The 24,820-nt window shown below is 37.4% G+C and overlaps 1 protein-coding gene across 1 annotated transcript; it reads right to left on the reverse strand.

Moving 5' to 3' along the window:
- Window positions 1–16,167: 16,167 nt before the first annotated feature.
- LOC128857555 (dynein regulatory complex subunit 5) lies at window positions 16,168–20,669 on the reverse strand. Its single transcript, XM_054093308.1, has 6 exons — window positions 20,423–20,669; window positions 20,005–20,352; window positions 19,717–19,894; window positions 19,423–19,619; window positions 16,502–16,752; window positions 16,168–16,435 (listed from the first exon to the last, which is right to left on the reverse strand). Exons 1-6 carry the CDS (start codon window positions 20,643–20,645, stop codon window positions 16,259–16,261), a joined length of 1,374 nt encoding a protein of 457 aa, XP_053949283.1. The 5' UTR covers window positions 20,646–20,669; the 3' UTR covers window positions 16,168–16,258.
- Between the last annotated feature and the right edge of the window lie 4,151 nt (window positions 20,670–24,820).

Consider the following 24,820-nt stretch of genomic DNA (forward strand, 5'->3'; position numbering starts at 1 on the left):
CGGGCAGTCCTTCCATTAAAATTTTCTTCGCGCAGAACTCATGAACAGTTACAGCGTTACATATCTTACCTAAATATTTTTCAACTTCGCTCATTAATTTTGGAGCGCTTAAATCGGGGTTTTCTTTAACTTTTCGAACAATCCACCTGTTATCTGTTTCATTAAATATTTTATTTGGCGCAGGCTGCCCTTATCTTATATCCTGTTTTCGTGGCGGAACCTTTCTATAATGTGCTGGACAGTTGAGAAACTAATAGCAACAATTTCTGCAGTTTTTCGTTTGCTTTTACCCTCTTTATAATGACGAATAACGTCTTCCCTTTTTTCAAGTGAGGTCCCTTTTATATAGGGTCGGCCATGTAAAATTTGCTTTTTGGAATCGGCTATATATAACTAATTAATATTTTTTCAAACTTTTTTTTTCATTTTGAAGATTGAACATTGTCATTTATGAATGAAAAATAATATCGTTCAAGTGACTGCCACGACTGGCTGTACAGTAGGCTATTCGATCAACCCAATTTTTAGGCACATTTTCGATTGTTTGGGCTCCAATTTCATGAATGGCAACTTCGATTTCGTGTCCAACGTCCAACGGCCTTAAATCACAGCTCCGAGGCAGCCAATTGATATCGGAATTTCGGCTGATTTTTCGGTTTTCAAAAACGGTAGCCAAAAGTTCGAGTGTAACTTTGGCAGTGTGACAAGTTGCACCGTCCTGTTGAAACCAAATGTCGTCCATGTCATCCTCTTCAATTTTTGGAAACAACTCGTTGACCATGTCACGGTAACGGCCGCCATTTACTGTAACCGCGGCTCCTCGCTCATTTTCGAAAAAATGGGCCCGATGATGCCGCCAGACCAAAAACCACACCAAACAGTGACTCGTTGTGGATACATTTGCTTCTCTACGGTACAGTGGATTTCTTGAGCCCGAAATCCGACAATTTTGCTTAATGACGTAGCCACCGATGTGAAAATGAGCTTCATCAGAAAAGATGATTTTTCGGTAAAAATGCTCATCTTCGGTCAAACGAATTTCTGCCCATTTTCCCAATTTTGTTCAAGCGTATAGCGTCCCATTTCGTAAATGTCAAACCTTTAAGTAAATTATGAACACATTTAACATGTCATTTGTGTTACCTATCTCAAAAAAATAGGTATTTCAAAAAGCAAACGCTATATGGCCCACCCTGTATTTCCCCTATATTTTTTCAGCAAGCTTTGTTTTTGTTATTGTTCTTTCTGCAATGGTAAACAGTACATACACATCTCATTAAAAGTCGTATACATTTTTTTTTATTAAATTTAATAAACATCGAGTCACTTTCCTTTTTCTAAAAAAGCGCCTTCTGCATCAAATAAGCTGTGAGTCACTGTATTCCGAATTTTTACGGCTTTCTTCAAATTTTTACAGCCCACCAAACTTTACCATACGCCGCTTCAAATCACCAGGAGGCTTGACTTCTTGAGTTAGTTTGATCTTCTACGGGAGAAGGTCAAGATCTTTACGCTATAATAAGCACAATGTGGACTGAGAGATTCTCAATTCTCGACTAATTTGACTACCTACCCGTGAATGGAATTCCTTAAGACTGCATTTTTTTCAGTATTCCGCCCAGAGCGTTACCTCAATTGCACAGGAACATTCAATAGGGAATATTTTGAATCGAATTAACCTGCTATAACACACACCTATTTTCTGGTAGGACGATTATTACGATTTCTTTTTGTTTAATAATTTCGAAACGCTGATCGTTCGTGTAGTAATTTTAATCCTTGAACCAATGCGAGAAATATTTAAGGGTGAATTTAGGGTATATTTAGACTCAAAATGCGCTGCTTTTATTATTAATTTAATTATTACTATTTTTCATTTTATTAATTATGTTCAGGCAGTGCTTCTTCAGTTATTTTGTGGAGTGTCAAATCAAAGTTGTGCCCATTTTATGCCCATAGAGCGCACGGGCAAATGGCATCCTCCTTACTGAAATCCTAAATTTTATTTGAAATACATCAATTCATAGTTTAAAGAAGGCGTTTTTCTGCTTGCTTTTTAATTTTCTATTACTTCAAATTCCTTATTAATATTTCGAACCCTTATCATTTTCAAAATCGCTGATTTATTGACATTTAATAGCAGCGGCAGTTTTAGAATCCCTTTTCTTCATCTTAATAACACCAAAGATGTTTGAGTCATCAACAATGTTTAATTTAATTTGAAAACTTTTGTGGCGCTGATTTTATTTTATTTTTATTTTTTTGTGTTTTGTTGCTCCAAACTTTTCCCGGCCATTAAATGAGTTTAACCCTTTGCAAATAAGCAAAGCACAGCAAAAAAGTTAAATGCGAACCATAAATAAAAATTATAACTTTTTAGGCAAATAGGCGACGTCCGTCGTGGTGTCATATTGGCTGTCATGCCGCCGGCTGTATTGTTTCGCAGCAATCTCAGAAAGTGGCTGAGGCGATAGTCATTTAATTATATTACATTTCACTTTAACCCATTTGCTGGTTTTTTCTACTTATTATTGTTTTAAACATTTTTTGTATAGTTTTTCAAGGTCTGTCAAAAAATGTCAATTAACTTAAATGGCAATAATTACAGTAATTGCTGCATTGCATATAACTAATCTTTCATGCATTAAAAAGAAGACCAACAAAGCGCTTTGAGACAGTTAGGCCGATGATGCAATTAGTAGCTCAACGTTGGTGCACTGATCTGACCGGCTTATGCGTCAAAGTAATTAGAAGCTCAACCAAAAACTTCATATTTAATTTCTTTTATTTGATTAGAAAAACAAAATGTATTCAGGTTTAGTTAAACCAAGTCATATTTTATAGTACCACACTAAAAAAAAAATAGTACAAATCAAAGCACATCTAGTGAAGTACAGTAGTAGAGCAAGACCTACAATGGCGTGTATTTTATTGTTGCTTGAGCTCTCTAGAAAAGGTAAACCAAGTTTGCCATTTTAGAGAACACATAAAATGATGAAAAAAACGAAAATGAACTGTTCTATTACTGCTACCTCATTTATGTGCCTTGACATAAATACAGTGTACTCTCTCCTAACGGACACCTCTCTTAAACGGACACCTCCCATAAGCGGACATTTTTTTCCGTACCGCAAAAATCCTTAGGGATTTTTTAAAGTTTTTTCTTTTGAGCGGACAACCCTCCCATAACAGGACGCGGGCACTTTTTCCCCTCACCAAAGATATTTAAGTTCTCTCATAAGCGGACAGCTTAAAAACTCTGGCTCGCAGTTATCAAAATCAATAAATTTGTTATATGTTGTTAATTTCATTCAAAAAGCGTGGAAGCAAGTGAGTCCATACAGAGTGAACAATTTTTAAGGGGAAGCTGACTTTGAGAAAGCAAACTTCCCTAATGGCGCTAAGGACGGTTATAACGCAGATGATGAGCTTGCACTATCGGCAGTTGCTCTAAAATTTCTGCCTTTTTTACATGAATTTGAATACCTTGCGTAACAAAATTTGTTTTTACATTTGTCGTTTGTTTACAAATTCTGTTTATTTTGTTAAATATTTATGTGCATATCTGTTCTGGATTTGGAAATAAAACTGATTATATATTAAAGATCAGTTACAAATCATTTTAACTTTTTTTACACTTTTCTCATAAGCGGACGCCTCCTATAAGAAGACAAATTTTCCAGTCCCTAAGCTAAGCTGTCCGCTTAAGAGAGAGTACACTGTTCATGATTAAAAAATGTGGTAGTTTGATTACTACTATTTTTTGATTATAAAACAGATTTTTAACATTTCTCCAGATGTAAACATAAAGTACTATAATTGCTTTGCCACACTGGAATTTTTCGAAAAGGGAGATTTTTATGAAATATTTGGGATAAAATACAAGAATAAAATTTTCATTATAAACAAATTTTAAAGGTTCTTCTCAAGCGCTTAGAAGATCCTCTGAAAAATAACGAAGTGCACAGAAGAGGAAATAAAATAAAGGTTAAGTTAAGTGTTATTATTTATTATAAGATTTTAGATGGTAATAAATATTGAAATTTTTTTTATCCAATTTTACTCTGACTCGCTGATGATGTGGTCCCAATGGCGTCAGAACTGTGTAATAATACGATCAGTGGGATCATCCAAAGGGAGTTAGGCGAGCTTAACTCTTGGGCCCCAGGTTGTGGCCTCAGTTTAAGGCCGCGTAAAACAGAACTTATGCTTTTCACAACCAGATATAAGCAACCAACTTTTACCTTACCAAATATTAACTAACAAACTCTTTTACTTTCACCCAGTGCAAAGTAGTTAGGGGAATTCTGGACTCCAGATTTAGCTGAAAATGAAAAGTCAAAGAACGGGTAAGGATCAGAAATTGCTTCATATGCCTGTAAACGGATGCTTGGAAGAAGATGGGGTTTTCAACCTAAAGATACATTATGGTTGTATGAGGCGATTATACGACCTATTTTATCGTATGGCGCGGTAGTTTCGTGGGAAGTTCTAGAGAGAGAGTACAATACCAAAATACTCGGCAGAATACAAATATCAACATGTACAATAACGGTCGGTGCAATCAGATGGTGTCCTAGGGAGGTTCTCAATGCACTGGCACATGTTATTCCAATAGACCTACATATTAAGAAGACGGAAACCTTGAGTGGATTTAGGTTAAATGAAGCTGGTCGCTGGAAAGAAGAAATTCATGGTCATGCAAATCTATTATTGCGTCAAACTCAGTTAACCTCGGAGAGGACTGATTACATCGTCCCAACGGTAAATTTTAACAGGAATTTTGCCACTCTCTTTCCATCTCAGGAGGAATGGAATAAGGGATTATCACTAAACAACTTCGCTACTACAGTCTATACAGATGGCAGTAAAATGGATTGTGGTGTTGGAACTGGTTATATTCTCATAGACTTAAAATTGAAAAATCTGTGCGTCTCCCTAATACCAGCAGCGTCTTCCAGGCGGAAGTACTGGCAAATGGGTAAGCCTGTAGGCTACAAGTTCTCTTTTAAGGGTAATATCGCTATTCTTTCGGATAGCCAAGCTGCAATCCAGGCACTGGATTCGGCTAAAACAACCTCTAAACTGGTGCAACAAAGTAGGAATTCACGATAACGCTCTTGCAGAATCGGTGTTCACACCATTAGGTGCAGTCAAGAATATAATTTTCCTAAAATATCTCCGAATCGCAGAAGGAGAAGAAGACGAAATGCAAAATTAGCAGAACGTTATGGCTAACCTATAGACTCAGGAAACCATCGACATTGATAAACATGAAACAACGGGACGCCTGGAGACTAACGGCAGTCATAATTGGCTTTTGGTCTGTCGAGGAACAAGCAGCCAAAATGGGCACCCCTCACAACACATACTGTCAAAGGTGTAAACAACCAGAGAATAAGGAAACAATCTTCCACTTCCTCTGTGAATAACATGACCTATGGGAGAACAGAATGTTAACCCTGGGCAAACCTCTGTTCGACAGTCTCGAACAACCTCCTGGCTTTGATGTCAATAACCTAATAAGTTTCCTAAACCGCACATAATGGATATAGTCATGCTGTAAGTAACTGTTAAACAAGTTCGTAACGAGGATTTAGCAACTAGTTATATTCTGGATGAATCATCACTTTTGGCTTTGATTAGCAAAATTTTCATGTAATTTATCCTGTTCCTAATGACCATTCGTATTCATAAAGATTCAATTAGTATCCTCTAAACATTTCAAAACCTTTACATTTGATTTAAATTGACTCACTTCGGAAAATAGATTTACTTACGTAAAATTTTCTGCATTCTCTTTGCTTGTTTTGTCTACATACTATGTGTATGTTAATCCCATTTTATTTATAACTAGTAAATCCGTTCACGCTTCCCTGCAGCTCAACCAGTTTTGGAAGAAAATATTCCCTTTATTTAGCCAATACATGTTTTAAATTTGAGCCAAATTTTATAGATATCTTGCTTAGGTTAGGTTAGGTTTGGCAGCCGCATCGCACATAGAGACAACGATGCCACTTAGACTACGAACTTGGTCCGTTGTGGGCCGCGGGGGCTGGGCTTTCCCTTTCCATATTGAACCATCCTGAGCTTTTGACCAAGTAAAGGTAAAAGGTTGTTGATAAAGTGTATAAATTATCTACATTCGTTAAGAAGTAGGATCATAAATATCGGTTCCTGCTTCTGGATAGAGCTGGGTATGTGCAAAAAAAGGTGTTAAATTGTTTCCAGCTCCTCCTCATTTCTGCAGCTACGACAGTAGTCAAGCGTGTAAGCTCCTTGCATGATTTTCTATGAGACAAAAGACCTGTGAGAGCCCCTACTAAGGCCCGAATTTGAACCCAACATAAGATGATACGATATTGTTTGGCCATCTCATTAAGAGATTGGCGACAACGTTAGACACTCCTTGATGTTATTTGGAATGCATCCTGGGCTCGTAGAGTAGCTTGGCTGTCTGATATTTAGAATGCAGATATCTGTTGATGATATTCTGTTTATCTCTAACCATTTTAAGGCTTCATGAATAGCGTTTATTTCCGCTTGAAAAATACTACAGTGATCCGGTAGTTTAAAGGATTCACTGGTAGAAAGCTCTTCGCAATATAACCCTGATCCTACACCGGTGTCCAGTTTAGACCCGTCCGTGTAAATCTTAACGGGTGTGTTGGATGTTGGATTTTCTTCAAGTCATTCCAGTCTAGAAGGGATTTTCATTAGGAAATTCCTTTCGAAGCAGAGACTCGACATCGCTTTTTCTTCTGGTGCGTCTGATGTAGAGTGACACTCGACATTGCTTTTCGTTGTAACACGTCCGATGTCGCGTGCGGCTCGTTCTGTATCAAGTTTCACTCGTATTTAAGTTTTACTCTTTCTCAATTTTAGAATAAATAAGATAAGAGCTACGGCATAGACAATTTCAAATGAGCCATGCATCTTGAACTTCACGCCTTCGCTTTAGTCTTTTCGAACACAGCGCAGTGTACAGTTCGAACTCGTAGCAAATGAGGCATTTTCAAAACTTTTTTACAAGAAAATTTTATTTTGTAAAGAATATGGCTAAACAACAAAATTAACAGAGTACAACAGTCCGTAATACTGAATTCGAGAGTGATGATAGGTGACCAGTATACAGCAACCTACTGCTTTCTCCGCAAAACACTAGAATGGGGAAGGAAACGGTTTTTCTGGGTCTTCGAAGTGTCAATAATTAATGCTTATGTTTTGTACAAGCATCTCCGAACACCAATAAAAACATTTCCCACAAACAATTTAGAGAGAACCTTTGACTTGATCTTGAGGAGAACTTCCGAATGATAGTGAAATGTGGAGTACCGGCATCTACCGACAATGAACAACGACTGAATGGAAAATTCCATATCATAACACTGAATCCCCAGCGTAAACATTAGGATTGTGTAGTTTGCTCCAATCGAAAAGTTCCAGGTGGAAGGAAAGAAACTTCTTACATTTTATTTATAATTTTATTTTATAAACCCACCAATTCATCTCACTAATTCACATCGTACGCACTTACGAATCCAGCTCGGTTCTGCTGGAACGAAACGGTAAACAGCGTTCGGTCCGCAAAGGGTTAAACTAATGAGTCGATAATCATCGCATTTGTTAGCTCTGGGTTTTTTTGGCAACGGCACGAAGGTCGACTGTAACCAATCCTTTGGATATACACCATCATCGTAGATTTTATTAAATATTTTAACCATAATTCCTATATTTTATTCATTCACAAGTTTATATATAATTGAGTTGGAATTTCATCCGGTCTTATGGATTTTTTATTTATGAATTTTTGGAAGAGCAAAGAGTTGGCAACACTGCACAACTACACCAAACGTCACGTACTCTCTGATGGGTGCAATCTTGTTTCTAACATTCTAGGCATTGAATGCACTATTTTTACGCTTTAAAAAATTTATTAAATAAAAACCCAAAGCAAAGAACTCATCAATTAACTATTTGCAAATAGTAAAAACTCAAAAATTTTAGCTGTCGCTGTGCCAATGGGGAACAAAATTTAAATTTTTGAACTTTGAGTTGGTCTTTACCACAATGAATTCATAAAAATGTTTATATTTGATGTTTTTAAAAAGCGACGGAATTACGCTGAAGTACTGATGAAACCATCTTAGAGTTTTGAAACTGTCGCCAGTCGCTGAAATAACTGATTTTGCTTTCATATAGATTTTATCTAGCCATTTCATCTACATCATTTTTACACGCAATTATATGCATACATATGCACAGAGATACCAACATCTATACAAATTCCAAGTATTTTTGCATATTTTTGTGCAAAAACTTTACATCGACATAAATCACATTGCGAATCCGTGAAAGATTTATGTGGTGCTAAATATCCAACCAGCCAGCCACAGCCCAGCGAGCTCAAGGAACCAACCGAGAGCGGTGACAGGCGGAAGGAAGTTGATCCGACACATACAGAAAACTACTGCGTTGTAAAGACTGCGCAGTATTAGGTGGGGTGGCACTTGCCAAATACGAGTACGACTCCCACACCCCCATAAAACTTACCTCAGATTATTTTATTTCCTTGGAAGCCTCTGATGCGAAATGTTGATTTTTGTCTATTATTTTTGTATGCTTTATTTAAAATTCAATTTAACACTTTTATACATTGCGAAAATTGAAATATTTTCACTCGCAGTTACTGGTTACTAATGTATTATTGCTGTAATGTATTTGGCTTGTCTACAAACAGCCACATATGTATGTATGTAGGCGTGTATGGAAATATACATACATATATATACATTCACTCGCACTTTTCCATTTTTCCACATAAGCATTTCGCAAAGTATTATTGCGAGCATCCTAAATAAACAAAAGTCGTAGCAAAAGAAAAACAACACTCAGCCAAGCCAGACAAGAAAACAATTTGATTTTAATTGAAAAATAGCATACGCGGAAAATTTTTTTGTCCATCGGATGTATTGGAAAATGAGTTTGGGGATGAAACATATTGGAAAGGACTTATGAGAGGTGAACTCTTTCTAAATGAGGTTAGTAAAAAATTAAATATTAATTATTTGAAATGTTTACTAACCTAAAATTTGTGAAGCAAGTTGAGTGGATCGGCCAAACAGGTAACGTAATAACATGAATTGAAATAAAAATTATAAAAATATTACATACATATAAATTTAAACAGTTAAGGAGTCGTTGAAGTAAATCCATTTAACTTTTAGAGGGCTTCAGATTTAAAGTGGCGTTCGGTCCAAAATTAGTGGTCAAAACCAATAGTGCCCTACAGTGTCCGACACTCGAAGTGTAACCAATTAAAAAGGCCGCAAATTTAGCCACAAAATTACTTTTATTCAATTCAAAGTAAAAAATTTATGAAAATAATACAAAATTAAGAATCAATTTAATTTTGCTCGATATGACCACCTTTTGTCTTGATTGAGAACTTGGGACGGTCTAGAAATGAATCGCAAGCTGCCCGAATGTGACTTACAGGTATTTTGGCTCACTCGCGGACAATGTCTTTTTTCAGCGCCTCGAGACTGGTGAATCTTTTAGTTCGGACCTTGCTCTCCTAAATGGCCCAAAGAGAATAATCCATCGGATTCGCCTCTGATGAGTTTGAGAGCCATTTTGTGGACGGTCTGAAGTTCGGAACATTGTTTTTTAGCCATTCTTGGTTCACTCGAGCTTTGTGAGACGGCGCCGAATCCTGTTGAAACGTCCATGGTCTGCCAGCGACATTTTTGTCTACCCACGCCTTCAAAGCAACCTTTTCCGATAATATTTCGCATTTACCTTGAGGCCAGGCTCGATGAAAACGATTGGAGAGGACCCATCTGCGGTTGCAGCGGCCCAAACCATCACCTGTGGCGGGTGCTGCTTCCTGATCGATGACTCAAATTCTCGTATGAACAGTCGGTTTAATAAACCTTATCCTTTGTGGAGTTTACGAATTGTTCAATTTGAAAACTTTTCTCGTCAGAAAACTCAATGTTCGGAGCACGGAAATTGACCGCTTTCAGCCAAACAAAGCAATTTTTCGCTATCTCAAGTCTGACTTGTTGCTGCTTTGGTGTGAGATGCTATGTCCAGATATTTTCAGTTCTTTCGCCACGTATTTCAGTAAAACTCCTTATTACCTCTGAAGGCAAGAAAGACTAAGGATTTGTTCCCTACAACTTGCTTCCAGATTTTTTATACCTTCAAGCCCGGAAGCAAAGCCTTTAAATATTACCTGTGAAAATATAATGGAAGCAAATACTAACATAAAGCCTCATAATACTAAAGGTGATCTGTAGTAAAAACATGGAACCAAAAACCACAATAGATAAATAAAAGCTGGCTCATGCGTATAAGTGTTTCTGCTCCCAGCTAAAGCAGAATTCAGGTCTATATTTGAGGTTATGTGCAAATGCTACTTTGGACTAAGTGGGCAATTGAGTATCAAAGTTTCCTCTCGCCGAACAAAACCAACAATCTACAAGGCTCTCATCATGTCCGTCCTAACATATGGCGCAGAAGATTGAACGATGGTAATATCCTTGTTGTGCTTGAGACAAAGATTCTGCGGAAGATTTTGGACCTTTGCACGTTGGGGGCGGCGACACAGAGAATAAAGATCCAGCGGCTACGCTGGCTGGGTCATGTCGTCCGAATGGATACAAACGCTCCGGCTCTGAAAGTATTTGATGTGGTAGCAGAGGAAGAGGAAGGCCTCCTCTGCGTTGGAACGATCAAATGGCGGAGGACTTAGCTTCACTTGGTGTGCCTAACTGGCGCCGGTTAGCTCGAGAGAGAAACGACTGCCGCGCTTTGTTTAACTCGGGAAAAATCGCGTAAGCGGTTATCGCGCCAATTAAGAAGAAGAAGATTTGAGGTTATGTAGTAAAGTGAATATCGTTGCATATGTATCAATATATTTTTCTTTTATCTTAATAAGAGACAATTCCACTGTTAGATGTCTGCGTAGATTCTTGAATACTCAGAAATTTCTGAATTCGGCAACAAAAGATACTGGAGTAAACTCAACGGCATTCGCAAGAATGCTACTTGCACTTTAAGAGGGTTTATTTTTTTTTAATGGACATTTTTTGAAAAAGTATATTCTGCTTTGTGGTAAAATATTTTCTCTGAATTTTTTTGGTCCATGTTATCAAAACAAGTGCTTCTAAAATGAGACAAATCAGCCAAGCATACCCTTCACAGGAATAAGTAATCCTTCAATCTCAATTCTAGTAAATTTTGCATAAAGAACTTGGCCTCACCATTTTCATTCGGTGTATTCAGTTGTCCTAAGTAGAAACTCTTTGATAATTCCTAGTCTTTCTCATCACTGAGAGATTTGAAGATCAACAGGAAGTTATTTTCCATTTAGCGACAGCTTGAAGTACATTTTGTATTTTAGTGAAATAAATCAGTCATCTCGTGACATCATCTCAGCTTAGTAGTCAGAATGACGAAAATAGAAAAAGATACCCAAACATTTCTCACTAACCCTATTTTTGAGCATAAGACCCACTTTTCCACAGGAAGAACTTTTTAAAGTCACATGAAGAGCTTTCGATGCTGTAGTTCAAGTCATCAGCAGCATTTGGACATTGTTAATTTTTTTAATATTGGTATCCGCCTCAAGGGCATTCTATTGCCTGGTTATGAAACTGCCGCTCTGGAAACTAAAAGGCTGTGAGTTTCATCTCTAAACTTTACCAATAGATCTGCAGCAAAAGGGCTTGCAATTTTGTCTCCCCGCCTCAGATGAAGCAAGTATTTTGTCTTTTTAGCTTCACGGGGGGATACTTTTTAGAGTTATATGCTCGGGGTCAAGTGTCTCATGCCTTTAAGCGAATAATTAAATTTATGAATTAATGTCTTAATTTTTCAAAATTATTTTAAACCTTTTCCTTCCTATATTTTTGGAGGAATGCTTGATAATAAGCTTATTTCGGCAATTCATGTTTGTTGAAAAAAATGTTTATGACTTACAATACATGACCAAAAAACATCTGATACACTAAAAATAGCTGAAATAAATAGTCATCTTAATAGCTGAGGTTACAATTGAGGTCTTTAAAAAACTTTCAAACACTCCCATATCTATCATTTCCAATTAATTTCCTAATAAAAAACAAAAAAAAACGCAAAATTTTTAAACTCAAATCTAATCTCCAAATTGTGCACACCTTCCCTCGAAATCTTTGCTCTGCAACAACAATTAAAACTGATGGCCAAAGTTCAAATCCCTACAGCAATTTGTTTAACAACCATTAAACGAATGAAAGAAGGAAGAAAAAAAAAGATACCAGCGTACCTATGTAAAGGGTGTTTTGTTTTTTGAAGACGAAGAATTAAACTGGCAACACTGTATTCTGTCAAATTCTTCGTTTCTCGGTTGTTTTGAGGTGATTGGCTTGGCGATTCTACTTTTAGTACTTAAATAGACTCGTACTGGAGCAACGTTTGGAAATTTCTCAATTTCAATTGGAAAAATATCGTCCATTTTGCTATTAAAATACATAAGCCGTTGTTGGCACACCATTGAACCAACAAAAAAGTCATACTTTAGTACGCTTTATGGGCCGGTCGAATCACAGGCCACCTCGTTAGTGCGATTCGTTAGTTAAGGGGTTTGGAGTAGTTAGAATTTTCAAAAACTTGAATTTTTTTCTATATTTTCTTGAAACATAATATATTAGAAATATTGTGTGAAAATTTGAAGTGAATCCGAGAAATACTTTTCGAGTAATTCGACAATTAACAAAGGGCGCTCTGGCGCTCCGGAGCGTTCGCAAAACTTTAAATGCGCTTTTCTCAAAACTATGTTTTTTGAACTGGTGATCATTGTAACTTAAAAACCGCTTGGTAGATTTCAATAATATTTATACTGCTTTTGAAAAACATAAAAAACTCGTGCCTGATCGAAGGAGTTTTTTTTCAAAAATTTCGATTTTTTTAGGCAATTAACTGTCGGTTTTTTTCTCGAAAATCGGAAAAAGATTTTCTGAGGCCGCCATATTGTTAATTTTTAAAAAATTACTTCGATTAGGCACAAGATTATCTATTAATAAAACTAATTTCTCTTGTACGATGGATTTTAGATGAATGTCCAAGGACTTGTGATGATCACCGCAAGCGACTTTTGGAGAAATGGACTCCACACAAACAGCGATAACTTTTACAATTTTTTTTTTTTTGAAATTTTGCTAAAGTGAAGTCGTAACATGATTTTTTTATTTTTGTAAAATAAAGCAATTGACTAGCAAAACAAAAAATATTGAAAATCATCATTTTTTCAGGCCTCTAACTACCCTAACCCCTTAAGTTTTTTTTTTTTTTAAGATATGTATGTCGCAAAATCAGTAACAATAGAACACTTAGAAGGTAAAATTTACGAGTTATTGCCGAAATACAGCATGATTTAAGAGTTTATGAGAATTGTACCTCCAGATTACGAATTTTAGAAAATTTAACCTCCGTGTATGTTTGTACGTATCACTCGAGGCCGTCATGTGCCTGCAATTATATTCAAACATTATTGCGATAAAATGATCAATCGGCATAAAACCAAATTTTTGGACATTAAAAATATTTTTGTCTGTTTTATTTCCATTTATGCTTCTTCACATCTAAAACGAACACCCTATATATTGTATTTATTGTGTCGATTTTTTTTGGCTGCTGACTTTACTTCGGCGCACTTAACTTTTTCCAACGATGTACCTTTTTTCTGTAACCTACGATTCCCTCTTCTACTACCTTACCCTCTCACTCAAATATTTGTATGTTTGTGTATGTACACGTATCCCTTTTAATGGTAGTTCTTAAATGCCAGCACCACCCTGTGCACAACTACATGCTCACAATATGTAGCTATGTTAAGCGAAAGTGGCTGTCCACTTCAGCGAAAAGTTTCAGATGTTTTGTTATTCTTAGCACTTTTTGTTGTTATTGCTATTTGAAAGTTTGTTGTTATTATTTCGTTTTTTTTTTGTATACTGTTTTTGTAAACAATTTTTTTTGCTCACAATGACCTTTGAGAGAAAGAAGGTGTTTTTCTTTGTTAATGGCTTTAAGAGGGTTAAAAGTGTTGCGGAATCTAATTAGAAAAAAGGTGGCACGAAGAACGGAAAGTATGGTTTGTTAATGGCTGTAAAAAACAAGTATAATATTATAGTGATTTTAGGGCTTAAAAATTGCATGCCTTGAGGTCACAATCATGATGGAATTGTGTCTTTTGCTTTTGAGGCTCAGAAGTTAAGGAAATTATGCAAGCGAAGCTCTTTCTTAGTTCCTTAGCTTATGTAGCTTGTGCACATTTCTTTTTATTTAAATAACAGCAATTATAATTACCATGTATGTTTATTACAGGGTTTGATTGAAAAGTAATGAGCCTTATTTTTTTTAAACAGTTTTGTTAAACCTTTTGGCTTATACAACTAATATTCTTCAAAATAGGACCCTTGAACGTCAATACACCGCTGGTAGCGGTCCTTCCACTGCAGGAAACATTTTTTAAACTCACCCGCCGGGATCGCGTTCAATTCGGCTGTCACAGTTTTTTGGACCGCCTCGATGGAGTCGAAACGCCTCCCCTTCAGCTTTCTTTGCAGGCGCGGGAACAAGAAGAAGTCCGGAGGGGACAGGTCTGGGCTGTAGGGAGGGTGGGAAAGCACAGGAACCCCCATCTTGGCCAATGCAGAGGTGCAGAGGAAGGCGGTGTGCGCCGGCGCAATATCGTGATGAAGGGTCCAATTGTTGACGAGGTCGGGCCGAACCCGGTCGACACGGTTTTTCAGCCGAAGGAGCACATCTTTGTAAAATGCCGCGCTTACAGTGCTTCCTGGAGGTACAAACGCCTTGTGGACGATGCCTCGAGAGTCGAAAAAGATGATCAGCATGGTTTTGACCTTGGATTTCGACATGCGCACACTGCAAAATCCTAACACACTTTTAAAAGAGCTTTCACGCGCGGAGCGATGTGGACTGCACCGCTGTTGCCAGCGAACTGGGACTGGTTTCTAATGGAAGGGGATGGTCCAACGATCATTTTCCCCCCCAGCCGATTTGGTTAATCGCTTGGCAGACGCTCTGCGCGGGAAGGCTCATTACTTTTCAATCAAACCCTGTAAAGGTATGTTTTTTAACCACACTGAAGCTAACCATAAATGGTTTTTAGAGGCAGAAACATAAACAGGATTGGCATAGACAAAACGCCTTGTATTGCTCTCCTTCTCCATATATTTAGTCCGTCTCTCCCACCACGCATTTATACCGTCGTAATGGATTACGTCTGTTAATCACTCAAAGTAAGACAGTGTCTTATTTTCGAAAAACATTCAAGCATTCAGAAACATTTCACTCTTCAGATAGCCAAACATCACTCTTAAGACTGGTACTAGTAAGAAAATCGTTAGGGATTATAGTGAATCATGGGCTCCGCGGACGTTTCAATAAGAATCTCACTCGCCTTGGTGCCCGGATGGAGAATATACATACATATATACACGGTAATGAAAAAACTGTACTTTATCAGAGTCAAAGCATTTCTTAATGAATCCGAAGTAATGATGATATAATTCATTTGCTGAGTGGCTGAATTAAGTTGGACCAAACTAAGAAGCTGCGGCATGCTATGTATATTTAATCCAACTACGATAAGCTTAAAAATCATACTTTGAACGAAAGTCAAAAAGAGATATTTTCAGAGTAATGTGAATGATGGATATGTAATTAAAATGGACTTCCCGCACAACACTTAGTACGGCAGAGGTTCACTGGATGACAGTAAGGAAACGGTATTTCAATATTTCTGCGAGTAACCAGCCTTGGCGCGCAATAGACTGCCGGCATTAGACAACTTCTGAAAGGCAAGCCTTTTGGATATCGCTCTCTAAATACTATTTGACTAGCATATATTCAAGTAGCTTGAAGTTAGCAGGGAACTGTGAAGAAAAAGCTATAAAATATTTCAACAGAAAATGTAATAAAATGCGCTTCATACGCTAATTAGGCCTCTCAGGCTAGAAGTTATTTTGAATTTGGTTTTTTATATTGATCTTTCTCGCTCACCCCTGCTTTCATTGCCTAGTTTGTAAGATTGCCGAAGCGTAGATCTTTTTAACTGCACCAAACATTGGTTATTTACGACTTCAAACAATTCGGCAATACATTTTCTTCCTTGCCCATTGCCCATCCATAATTCTTGACACAACACTCCCTTAACACTCACTTAAGAAATATTACAGTTTGATATAAATTATATGCCTTGTTTCTTAAATATTTCCTTCAGATATGATTTTGGTTTAGGCCTATTATTTTTCAAAATTTCTTTTATTTTATTACGCAGCTCCAAGCTCAGCCCGGTATTTCGTAAATCCAAATGCTGTAGAACTTTATTGAAACCAATGATTTTGTAGAGCTGCTTGCCGAATTCCTGAAGGAAAATAAAATATTTTACTAAATTTAATTAAAAGAAATTCTTAGAACAATTTAGTATTACCTCGCCCAATTTGTTATTTGAAATATCGATGCTTACTAATGATTTATTTTGTATAATTAATTGCATGAATAGCTTGGTTATCGATTCACAAATTGAACAGCCGCTGATGTCGAGCGTTTCGATAGGCAAATTTTGTAATAGTGAAAAAATAGTAGCGACGCCATCACTTTCAATAGGATTTAGGCGTAGTATTAGCTTACGCAGTGAAAGGCCTTTAATGGTGCGGCTGAGCACATAGGCACCCTCGGAGGCTGAAGTAAGAAAAATTACAGTGAAGATAGGTAAAAATTAGGAAAAAACCTTGGATGGTAACACAGTTCAACAATTTTATTCTAATTCCGTGATCAAAATTTTTTGATAGGGTGGGAAGGTCTACAATTTTGAACGACTTTGCGAATAATTTATCGAAAATACTGTGAAATCTCCCTTGGGCAGACACTCACCGTCGGTCAACTTTTGTTCGCCCAAGAGAGTTTTTTAATCAGTTGAATACTATTTCTTATTTGATTAAATATATTGTTATTATATCATTCAAACAGAAATGTGTATAATTTTTTCGAAATTGCATATTTAATTTATTCCATAAGTGCATATAAAGTAATAACGAAAATAAAAATAAATATTACATTTCAGTCAATAAACTACATAAAACTAGATATATTAGATTCATTACATAAAAAACTTTGAAAAAAACATTTTTTTTTAAAGGACACTATTTTGTAGATAGTTTTCCAATTTTTTTAACAAACAGTAAAGTCCACACATTTATTTTGACCGAATAATCCCTTAATTTTTCACGATGTTTTTTTTTCAATTTTAAACCTAATAAGGGAAATCGGACTTTTTTCTTAAAAAATTTCTTACAGAAACAGAGTGATGAATTAATTATTTTTTTTATCTAAAAAGCTGAAACTGGTTATTGAATTAATTATTTTTTATCCTATACCAAGTTTTAAGTATAAATTTCGCAACAAATTACTCTCTCGCGAACTCCTCATAGGCGGATAAATTAAAAATTAATTATTTTTTTCGCTACCACTTAATAGAAGTTTTTGTTTCTATTTTATGAAAAATAACTGCTCGCGTTCAGCCATGATAGTTTCCGCTTAAAATTTAGGAAAAAATGTCCGCCCAAGGGAGATGTCCGCTTAATAGAGGTGACCCTTAGTAGAGGTTTCACTGTATTAAGACTTTTATAGTAGAAATTAATGGAGAATTTTGGGAATTACATTTCAACTCCATATCTTCTACCGAAATGGGTATTTTTTATCTTTAATCAAACCATATTCATTAAAAACGGGTTTAATTGTTTCACAAACATTTAAAGCAGAGAATTTTACGGGAGGCCACCGAAGTCGAAAAACTCGTACGGGCTAAGATGAGTGCGCAAGCTTTGCCCAAGCTAAATATAGATGCATTACGAAGACAACCAAGGGCATTAGAGAGGATCGATCGGAAATTATTTTCGATAAAATGAATTTGAAGCAATTTTCACATATAAAGTAGAGAGCAGCTTGTCTTGACCATTTTTTGTTTTTTTTTGGCTACTATAATTAACTCTACTTGCCAAAGCTGCTCTTAAAAACTTCGAATAACAAACTACTTAAGTTAGCAACTGAATAACCACATTTTCGTCAAACAAACTACTTCAAATTCATTTTTATTTCAACCAATGTGATAGGTCAAACAACTGATTTCCAAACAAATCGATTCTACCCCTAATGCTCATAATTGCATGTACTTACAATGTATCTATGTATACCAAATCGACAAAGCTTTCTTGCTCACTCACCTTAATCTGTACGTATCTTTCGCCTTCGGCGGACTCCTTTAAAATTCTCTTTGAATCAAGTTAACCCTCGAACTGCTTTTTTAATGAACCTTTGTTTCAAGGGTCAAAAATACCTCAAAAATATCCATTTAAGTAAGAGTAACCCTCTATCCCTGTGGTGGTGGTCAGAGTGTTGTTTGAGTAACACAGCTCAGACCCAATTAGCACAAAAGATGCCATTTTGTTACACCACTTGTAGAACCACTGCTTTTTATTAGTCGAAACATCTTGATTTGACTATGAATCTGCCTATGTTGTATATTTTCTTTCCTTGCTTTCTTTTACTACTTGTCTTGGGCACTCACACAGAAGTGAACGGCTATTTTTTAAATTCTTCTTGATGGCAGCTTCTACACACATCTATCGTTGTACGGCCACCCAATCTTCCTGGCATGGTCTCCCAAAGGCCAGTGACTGGTTATTGCTCACACAATTTTAAATATGTCTGCTTGTGGCTTTCTTACCAGCTCGTAAGTTCTGGATTTGTTGAAATTGGTTCACGCTGCACACGCCTTGGGGACAGCCTATTTCTACATCTTCGGATTCGTTACAGGATGCTCTCTTTAGTACCAATTCATCAGTTTTTCGTTTCCTTCTATGTTCGTATACGGGGTACGCAGATAATAGTGATGTCTGTTTTGCGTATTAAAGCAATAAGTTCTTCTATGCATTGTCTGATCATTATTCAATTGGTTATATGTGACTTTAAAGCTAAGATGACTCCTTGACTATCTGAAAAAATACACAATTCCGATAGTTGTTATAGATGGTTTCTAATTATCTTCCCTTAGCCCGAGAAGTTCTGCTTGAAATATTCTATTTCAACTTCTGTACTATCATACAAAAAAATCCTTGTTTCATTTTTCTACAGAAGTCTGAGGATAGAAATTATTATATTTGAAGCCATTTAAGCACAGTATTTTCTATAAACTATTCATACTCTGTGGACTAGTACTGTCTTCGGTAAAGCTGCTCCTGCATATACATATCCTAGTTCGTAATTCTTCATGTTGAGTAACCAGTGTTGCACATTGTAATCATTACAGGAAAATATTGTAGGCAATCGTAAGCTATCGATTTGGAGACTCACTGATTCTATTATCTGTTAGATCGAGCGTCTCCAGTGTGGTAAATGATTCCTTATTGCAAATACTCAAAAATTCTCTAATCCCAGCATCGCGTAGCGCGCAGTGAATTATAGAGAGCGATGTCAGCTTGTGACAACCTTTATCCAAAGCACGCGCCAGAAAAGGCAGCTGATACGATTCCAGTTTAGTACTATGAAGACTGCCTCAAGAGAGTGGGAAAACAAATGAAAATATTTAAAGGTGTCGCCCAACATCTTCGGGTAAAGTGCGCAATGCTGCCACCTTCTGCAACTTACCAGAATGTGTGCAACTCATAGCACTGGCTCAGTCCGCGTGACAGCGTGAATATGTCCTTATGTGAGAGTGTATTACTGCCCAGACAAAAGTTACTGCCCACCGTCTTGGTGGCGTAAGTCAGGCGTAGCATTTGCAACTCGGGCAAGTGGCTCAATATGAAATCGAGTGGAATGTGATCTGTGTTGTTAAGACAAAGGCAAGGAAGTCAACAAGAACGTTTGCAATATTAATACACTTTCCGTCTGTTTCTTTTCATCCCCAACACCTTTCCACAACCTCTTACTTACCATTGCGCCCATCGGCGGCCGGTTGCAAATACTTTATCTCTAGTTGATTTACATATGGCGAACAAATGTCCAATACCGCCTGCGCCTGCTCTTGCTCGTAATCGCATGTCTCCACGCATTCGATGAACTCCTGCAGATGTCGTTGCATGTAGATACTAATCCATGACTGCGTCTGTGACAGGCGATTTGTATGGTGATGAGGCTTCCAGCGTTGCTGGCAACAGCGGCGCCAAAAGAAATTGTCACGTATGCGTTCGCTGAGCAACTTGAGCGGCAATTTTGTGTCCAGGTGGGCGAGTAGATAGTTGCGATCTTCTTGCCGCGTTAACGCCTCGAAGATGGGATTGTCTGGCAGGAAGTGAACAATCGCATATAAATGATACAGTTATAAATATGTTACTCGTAATGAAATTATTACCATTCCAATTGGCAATGATGGCATCGAGCGCCAAATGACGCAGTGATTCCGGTTGATTTGGCTGCTGCTGTTGCCTGGCTTCGTTATCGGTTGTGCGCTGGCCATCGCTGACAAGCAGGGATTTGTCAGCCAATCGTGGCAGTATCACATTGTTTAAGCTGAAGTAAGGTTTAAAGGTATTCGAATCGACAGTGAAGGGAAACTCGACATATGAGAAATTCATTGTTTTTTCTTATTTTACGTTAATTAAAAATGTTTATACTTTTCGATTGGATTAAATTGTTCTGGCGAAAATCTGTTTACACAAATCAAACAAATAGTAGCATTAAACAGTAAGCGGATGTGCGTTGTCAAGGTAATTCTGCCATGGTTATGCGGGTGTATATTAGCCTCGCCAGGTTGAGAGCGTTGTATTCGCTACGGCAACGCATGCGAGTGATATCAATGAAACTTTGGTATCGAAATTGAAATTGAAACTGAAATTTGAATAGGTCGAGCCAAGCAGCACCAAGAGATTTGGTGGCTCTTAAAACACTCCGGCTGAAAAAGCACATTGTATTTAGGGCTCTGGAAAGAGAGTAGGTAGTCAAGGAGGTAAGAAGAAAAGTATTAGAGAAAGAGATAGGAAAGAATAGAACCAGAGCTAAAGGTAGTTAGTCCTGGGAGAATTTTCCAGATTCTTTGGCAAATCTGTAAATATCCTTCAGTTTTAGAGAACGAATGTTACTCATTCTCACGACATCGGAACCCAAAACTCGTAGCCTTGCTCTAACAAAGGCAGGACACTCACAGAGGAAGTGCTAAGTGCCAATCGCCTCCTCCAAGCAAGACAGGCATACTGGGACCTCAATGATTCCAATGGTGGTCATATGCTGACGCCATGGGTTGTGTCCTGTAATAATACCGATCATCAACCGAACGTATTTCCTTACAAGTTTTAGTAGAAAGTTTGACAGTTTTCTGTTTGGAATTGTCACAAAACACTTTGCAGTGCTGCAGCGTTCTAGACCAGACCATCGCTCTTTATGTAAGTTGCATACATAATCGCTGATCCAATTCATGATTCTTCGGAACTGATTCCGATTTTTGGTTTTGGCCCTTGTGGGGGACCCGCTGATCCACGGTTGGCCAATTCATCGGCAATTTCGTAGCCTCGAACATGGGAGTGTCTTGGAACCCATATAAGTACAAGCCTGTTCTGTCTTGCGACAGAATTAAGCTTCTTCTTAATTTTTGAACTTTGGTATCACAAAGGTCGAATTTTTCATTTGCGTCCAAGTGTGCCCCAAGTGGGCAACCATTTCAACCTAACCTAGCTTGATATCAATGAATTGAAAAAAACGGCGGAGAAAAAAGGGGAAGCAATGATGTACCAAAATATGTGTATACTCGGGTTTCTCACTGGCTAACCTGTCTTCGCAATCTCCTGTATGAACAGTTCGTATGGTTATGATTCAAATATAGCTGATCGCCTTCCACATTCTAGTCTTCTCCATTATCTGGCATTTATCCTATTGGAAAACGTCAGAAATTTTGTTTGACGTAATGAAATTCCATTGTGTTGCCATAAATTCTGCGACACATTTTACAATGCATACGGCGAGCACAAATTCGCAGAAAAAAGTTAGGTTATTTTTGCTTTTGTTCGTATACATTGTCTAAAAAGTGTAAAATGTGTAAAAGTGAAAGTGAGATTAACGAATTGCTGAAAAATCATAATATTTCAAGAATGTTTGTTTATCGCAAGATCAATAATTTTTCTCAAACGACTGAAGTGACAGACAGAAAAAGAAGCGGTTGTTCTCGCGTGGTTCGAACCAGTGAAAGAAAGAATTCGCAAAAATGCCCTTAGAAAGCAGAAATTCATGTCCAGTTAAATTAATGTATCGACCAGATCCATGTCAAGACTAATAGAGATAATCTCTATATGATAGCCTTCCGTCGCTCTACTGGTCATCTTTTGACAACGCGCTTGAAAAAAATTAGACTCGGCAGATACAAGCAGCTTCTTCGGTGGCACGCACTCAACGGCCATGGAAATATTCTTTTCACAGATGGGAAAATGTTCACTGCTGAAGAAGCTTTTAATAAGCAAAATGATAAAATATATGCTAAATCTGCTAAAGAACAAAAAATGTTGTGTCAAGAGTTCAGCATGACACCAACCCAACCTCCAAAACTGTACCAGGAGGAGAAAGCGTGGTGAATCAGTTGAATAGTACTCTCTTCAATGGAGAGCGTTGGATCTTCCAGCAAGATTCCGCTCCAGCCTATAAGGCAAAAGCCATCCAGCAGTGGCTAAAGGCAATATTCCTGGGTTAATAGCTGCAGAAGATTGGCCATTTGGAAGTCCAGATCTGTATTCATTTGATCTGTATCCATTACAGTTTGTGGTAAGAATTGGAGAACATGGCCTGTGGCTGCCTTATGTTCTCGATAGCCTCACGAATTCCATCTTTGTGGTCTTGAATCGACCCTCGGCTGTTGGCGTAGACCTTCTTTTGCACGTGGCCCTTAAGAAAAAAGTCACAAGGTGTTAAATCACAAGATTTCGATGGCCAATTGTGATCACCTCTTCGAGAGATAACACAGTCCGGAAACTTTTCCCGTAAAAGATCAATGGTTTCGTTGCTTGCGTGTCACGTAGCGACGTCTTCTTGAAAATAAACGTTGTCCAGACCAATACCATCCAATTCCGGCCATAAAAAATCGTTAATCATCGCTCGATAGCGCAATCCATTCACCTGTACCACCTGTTATTGGAAAACGCTTTATTATAATTTCATATCTATACAAACTTAACTTGTAACAGAACTTATGGCAGGACTAACTATGTACGTACCGATGTTAAAATGATAGGTGTTCATATGGGGTTGATAAGTACCAGCACCAGTTACTTAAGGCCAACGACCTTTAGTACCAGAAAAAGTGTCTCCTCGGGACAAAAACAGCGATGTATCACACCTCAGATTCATAAGTGCCGAAGATATGATGAAAAGTGTAAAAAGAAGGCCTCGACGTTCGACCAAAACTAATTAAAAAATTTACTTATACGGCTTTATTACACGGCAGGTTTTATGAAAAAATGAATTTTATTTGTTTATGAAATTTTAAGTTCATCGGGTAGAAACTGCAAGCGTTATGCGCTACTCACCATTTAATAAATATGGTATGCCACCCAGGCCTGGAACTCAATCAGTTGTGCTCGCCACTGTATATACTTAACCTGATTTATCTGTATGCATTTTTGCTAGACATTATACCGCTGAAATTGGCCCCTGCATCATAATATGCTTACGCATCGAGACGTTAAGTGCCATAAAAATAATTCAAAATAAATTGCTTTGCATAAAAAATGTAACTACTTACATGTCGGGGGAAAAACGTAGCATAGGCAAAGTACGATAGACATACTTACATACATATACTTGAATAATAATATACGAGTAATAGGCAACAGAGAAGGCGAATGAAATTTGCTGATGTCCTTATGTTTACCACTAGTCACTTGCGAACTGGCATGCGAGATGAATGAAAAACGTTACGAAATATGAGCGTATACGACACCTCAGCTATTTTTGCTATGCTTTTTTGTGTGTTCCTGGCTCATAAGGTGTATAATTTGGCAATAATAATGCGCATCATGAAAATTCATCGACGTTATTAATTTTATGTGAAGGATTTGAACGCCAATAACGCTTGAATTGGACGCCTGGCTGCGTAATAATAATTTTATTCTACTTCCCAATAACGAAAATACGAAGTTCCTAAATAGCTGAGTGGACGCTGTATGAAGTTAAAAAACGAAGTTCGGTTGAACGCAGAGATGGCAGAGTCGAAGTAAGAAATTTTGAAAGTCGCCTTAATGCTGCTGTCGCTAAGCCATGAAAAATTATTCATCACCTTAAGGTGAGCAAAATAAACACTACCAACTCCGAAAGGTGTTTTCGGTATTGACTTTTGCACAAGTTAAAATAACTTAATCATCAAATTTTGTGAAAGTCATGTCAGCTGGCGTAAACTCACCATAATCTAACGCATCTTTTGGAGAGCTTGAGTGGTTGGGTGGGTAGGGTGGGTTTATTTATATTTTTGCTCGCAATCTTAAAAGTCAATAATATCAGCTAATGCGTGTACCTAGCAAGAGTTAGGAAATATGCAATCATTCGCTACAAGTATTCAGTTACTTTTAAAATGCATACATATGTACTCATATATACTCGTGTAATAATGTAGGGTAAAATGTAGCGAAAGCTATGGAGGAGAGTTTACCACAACCGCGAAATGCGTGGCATTTCAATAGAGCCCAATAGCTTAAATTTTTGTTGATATTTAGGCTGAGCAACGCAAATCCATTGTCGACTTGGCATTCTTCTCCTTCGCTTCTCCCCCGTTTTT

This window comes from Anastrepha ludens, chromosome 2 (assembly GCF_028408465.1).
Source record: "Anastrepha ludens isolate Willacy chromosome 2, idAnaLude1.1, whole genome shotgun sequence".
NCBI classification, from domain to species: domain Eukaryota; kingdom Metazoa; phylum Arthropoda; class Insecta; order Diptera; family Tephritidae; genus Anastrepha; species Anastrepha ludens.

What these genes read in the sequence shown, in the direction of transcription:
- LOC128857555 (XM_054093308.1), bottom strand. Translation starts at nt 20,645, where the DNA reads ATGAATTTCTCATATGTCGAGTTTCCCTTCACTGTCGATTCGAATACC. An exon ending in CATCATTGCCAATTGGAATG is followed by an intron (nt 20,353 to 20,422) that starts GTAATAATTTCA and finishes ACTTCCTGCCAG; the next exon opens with ACAATCCCATCTTCGAGGCG. An exon ending in GGCCGCCGATGGGCGCAATG is followed by an intron (nt 19,895 to 20,004) that starts GTAAGTAAGAGG and finishes TTAACAACACAG; the next exon opens with ATCACATTCCACTCGATTTC.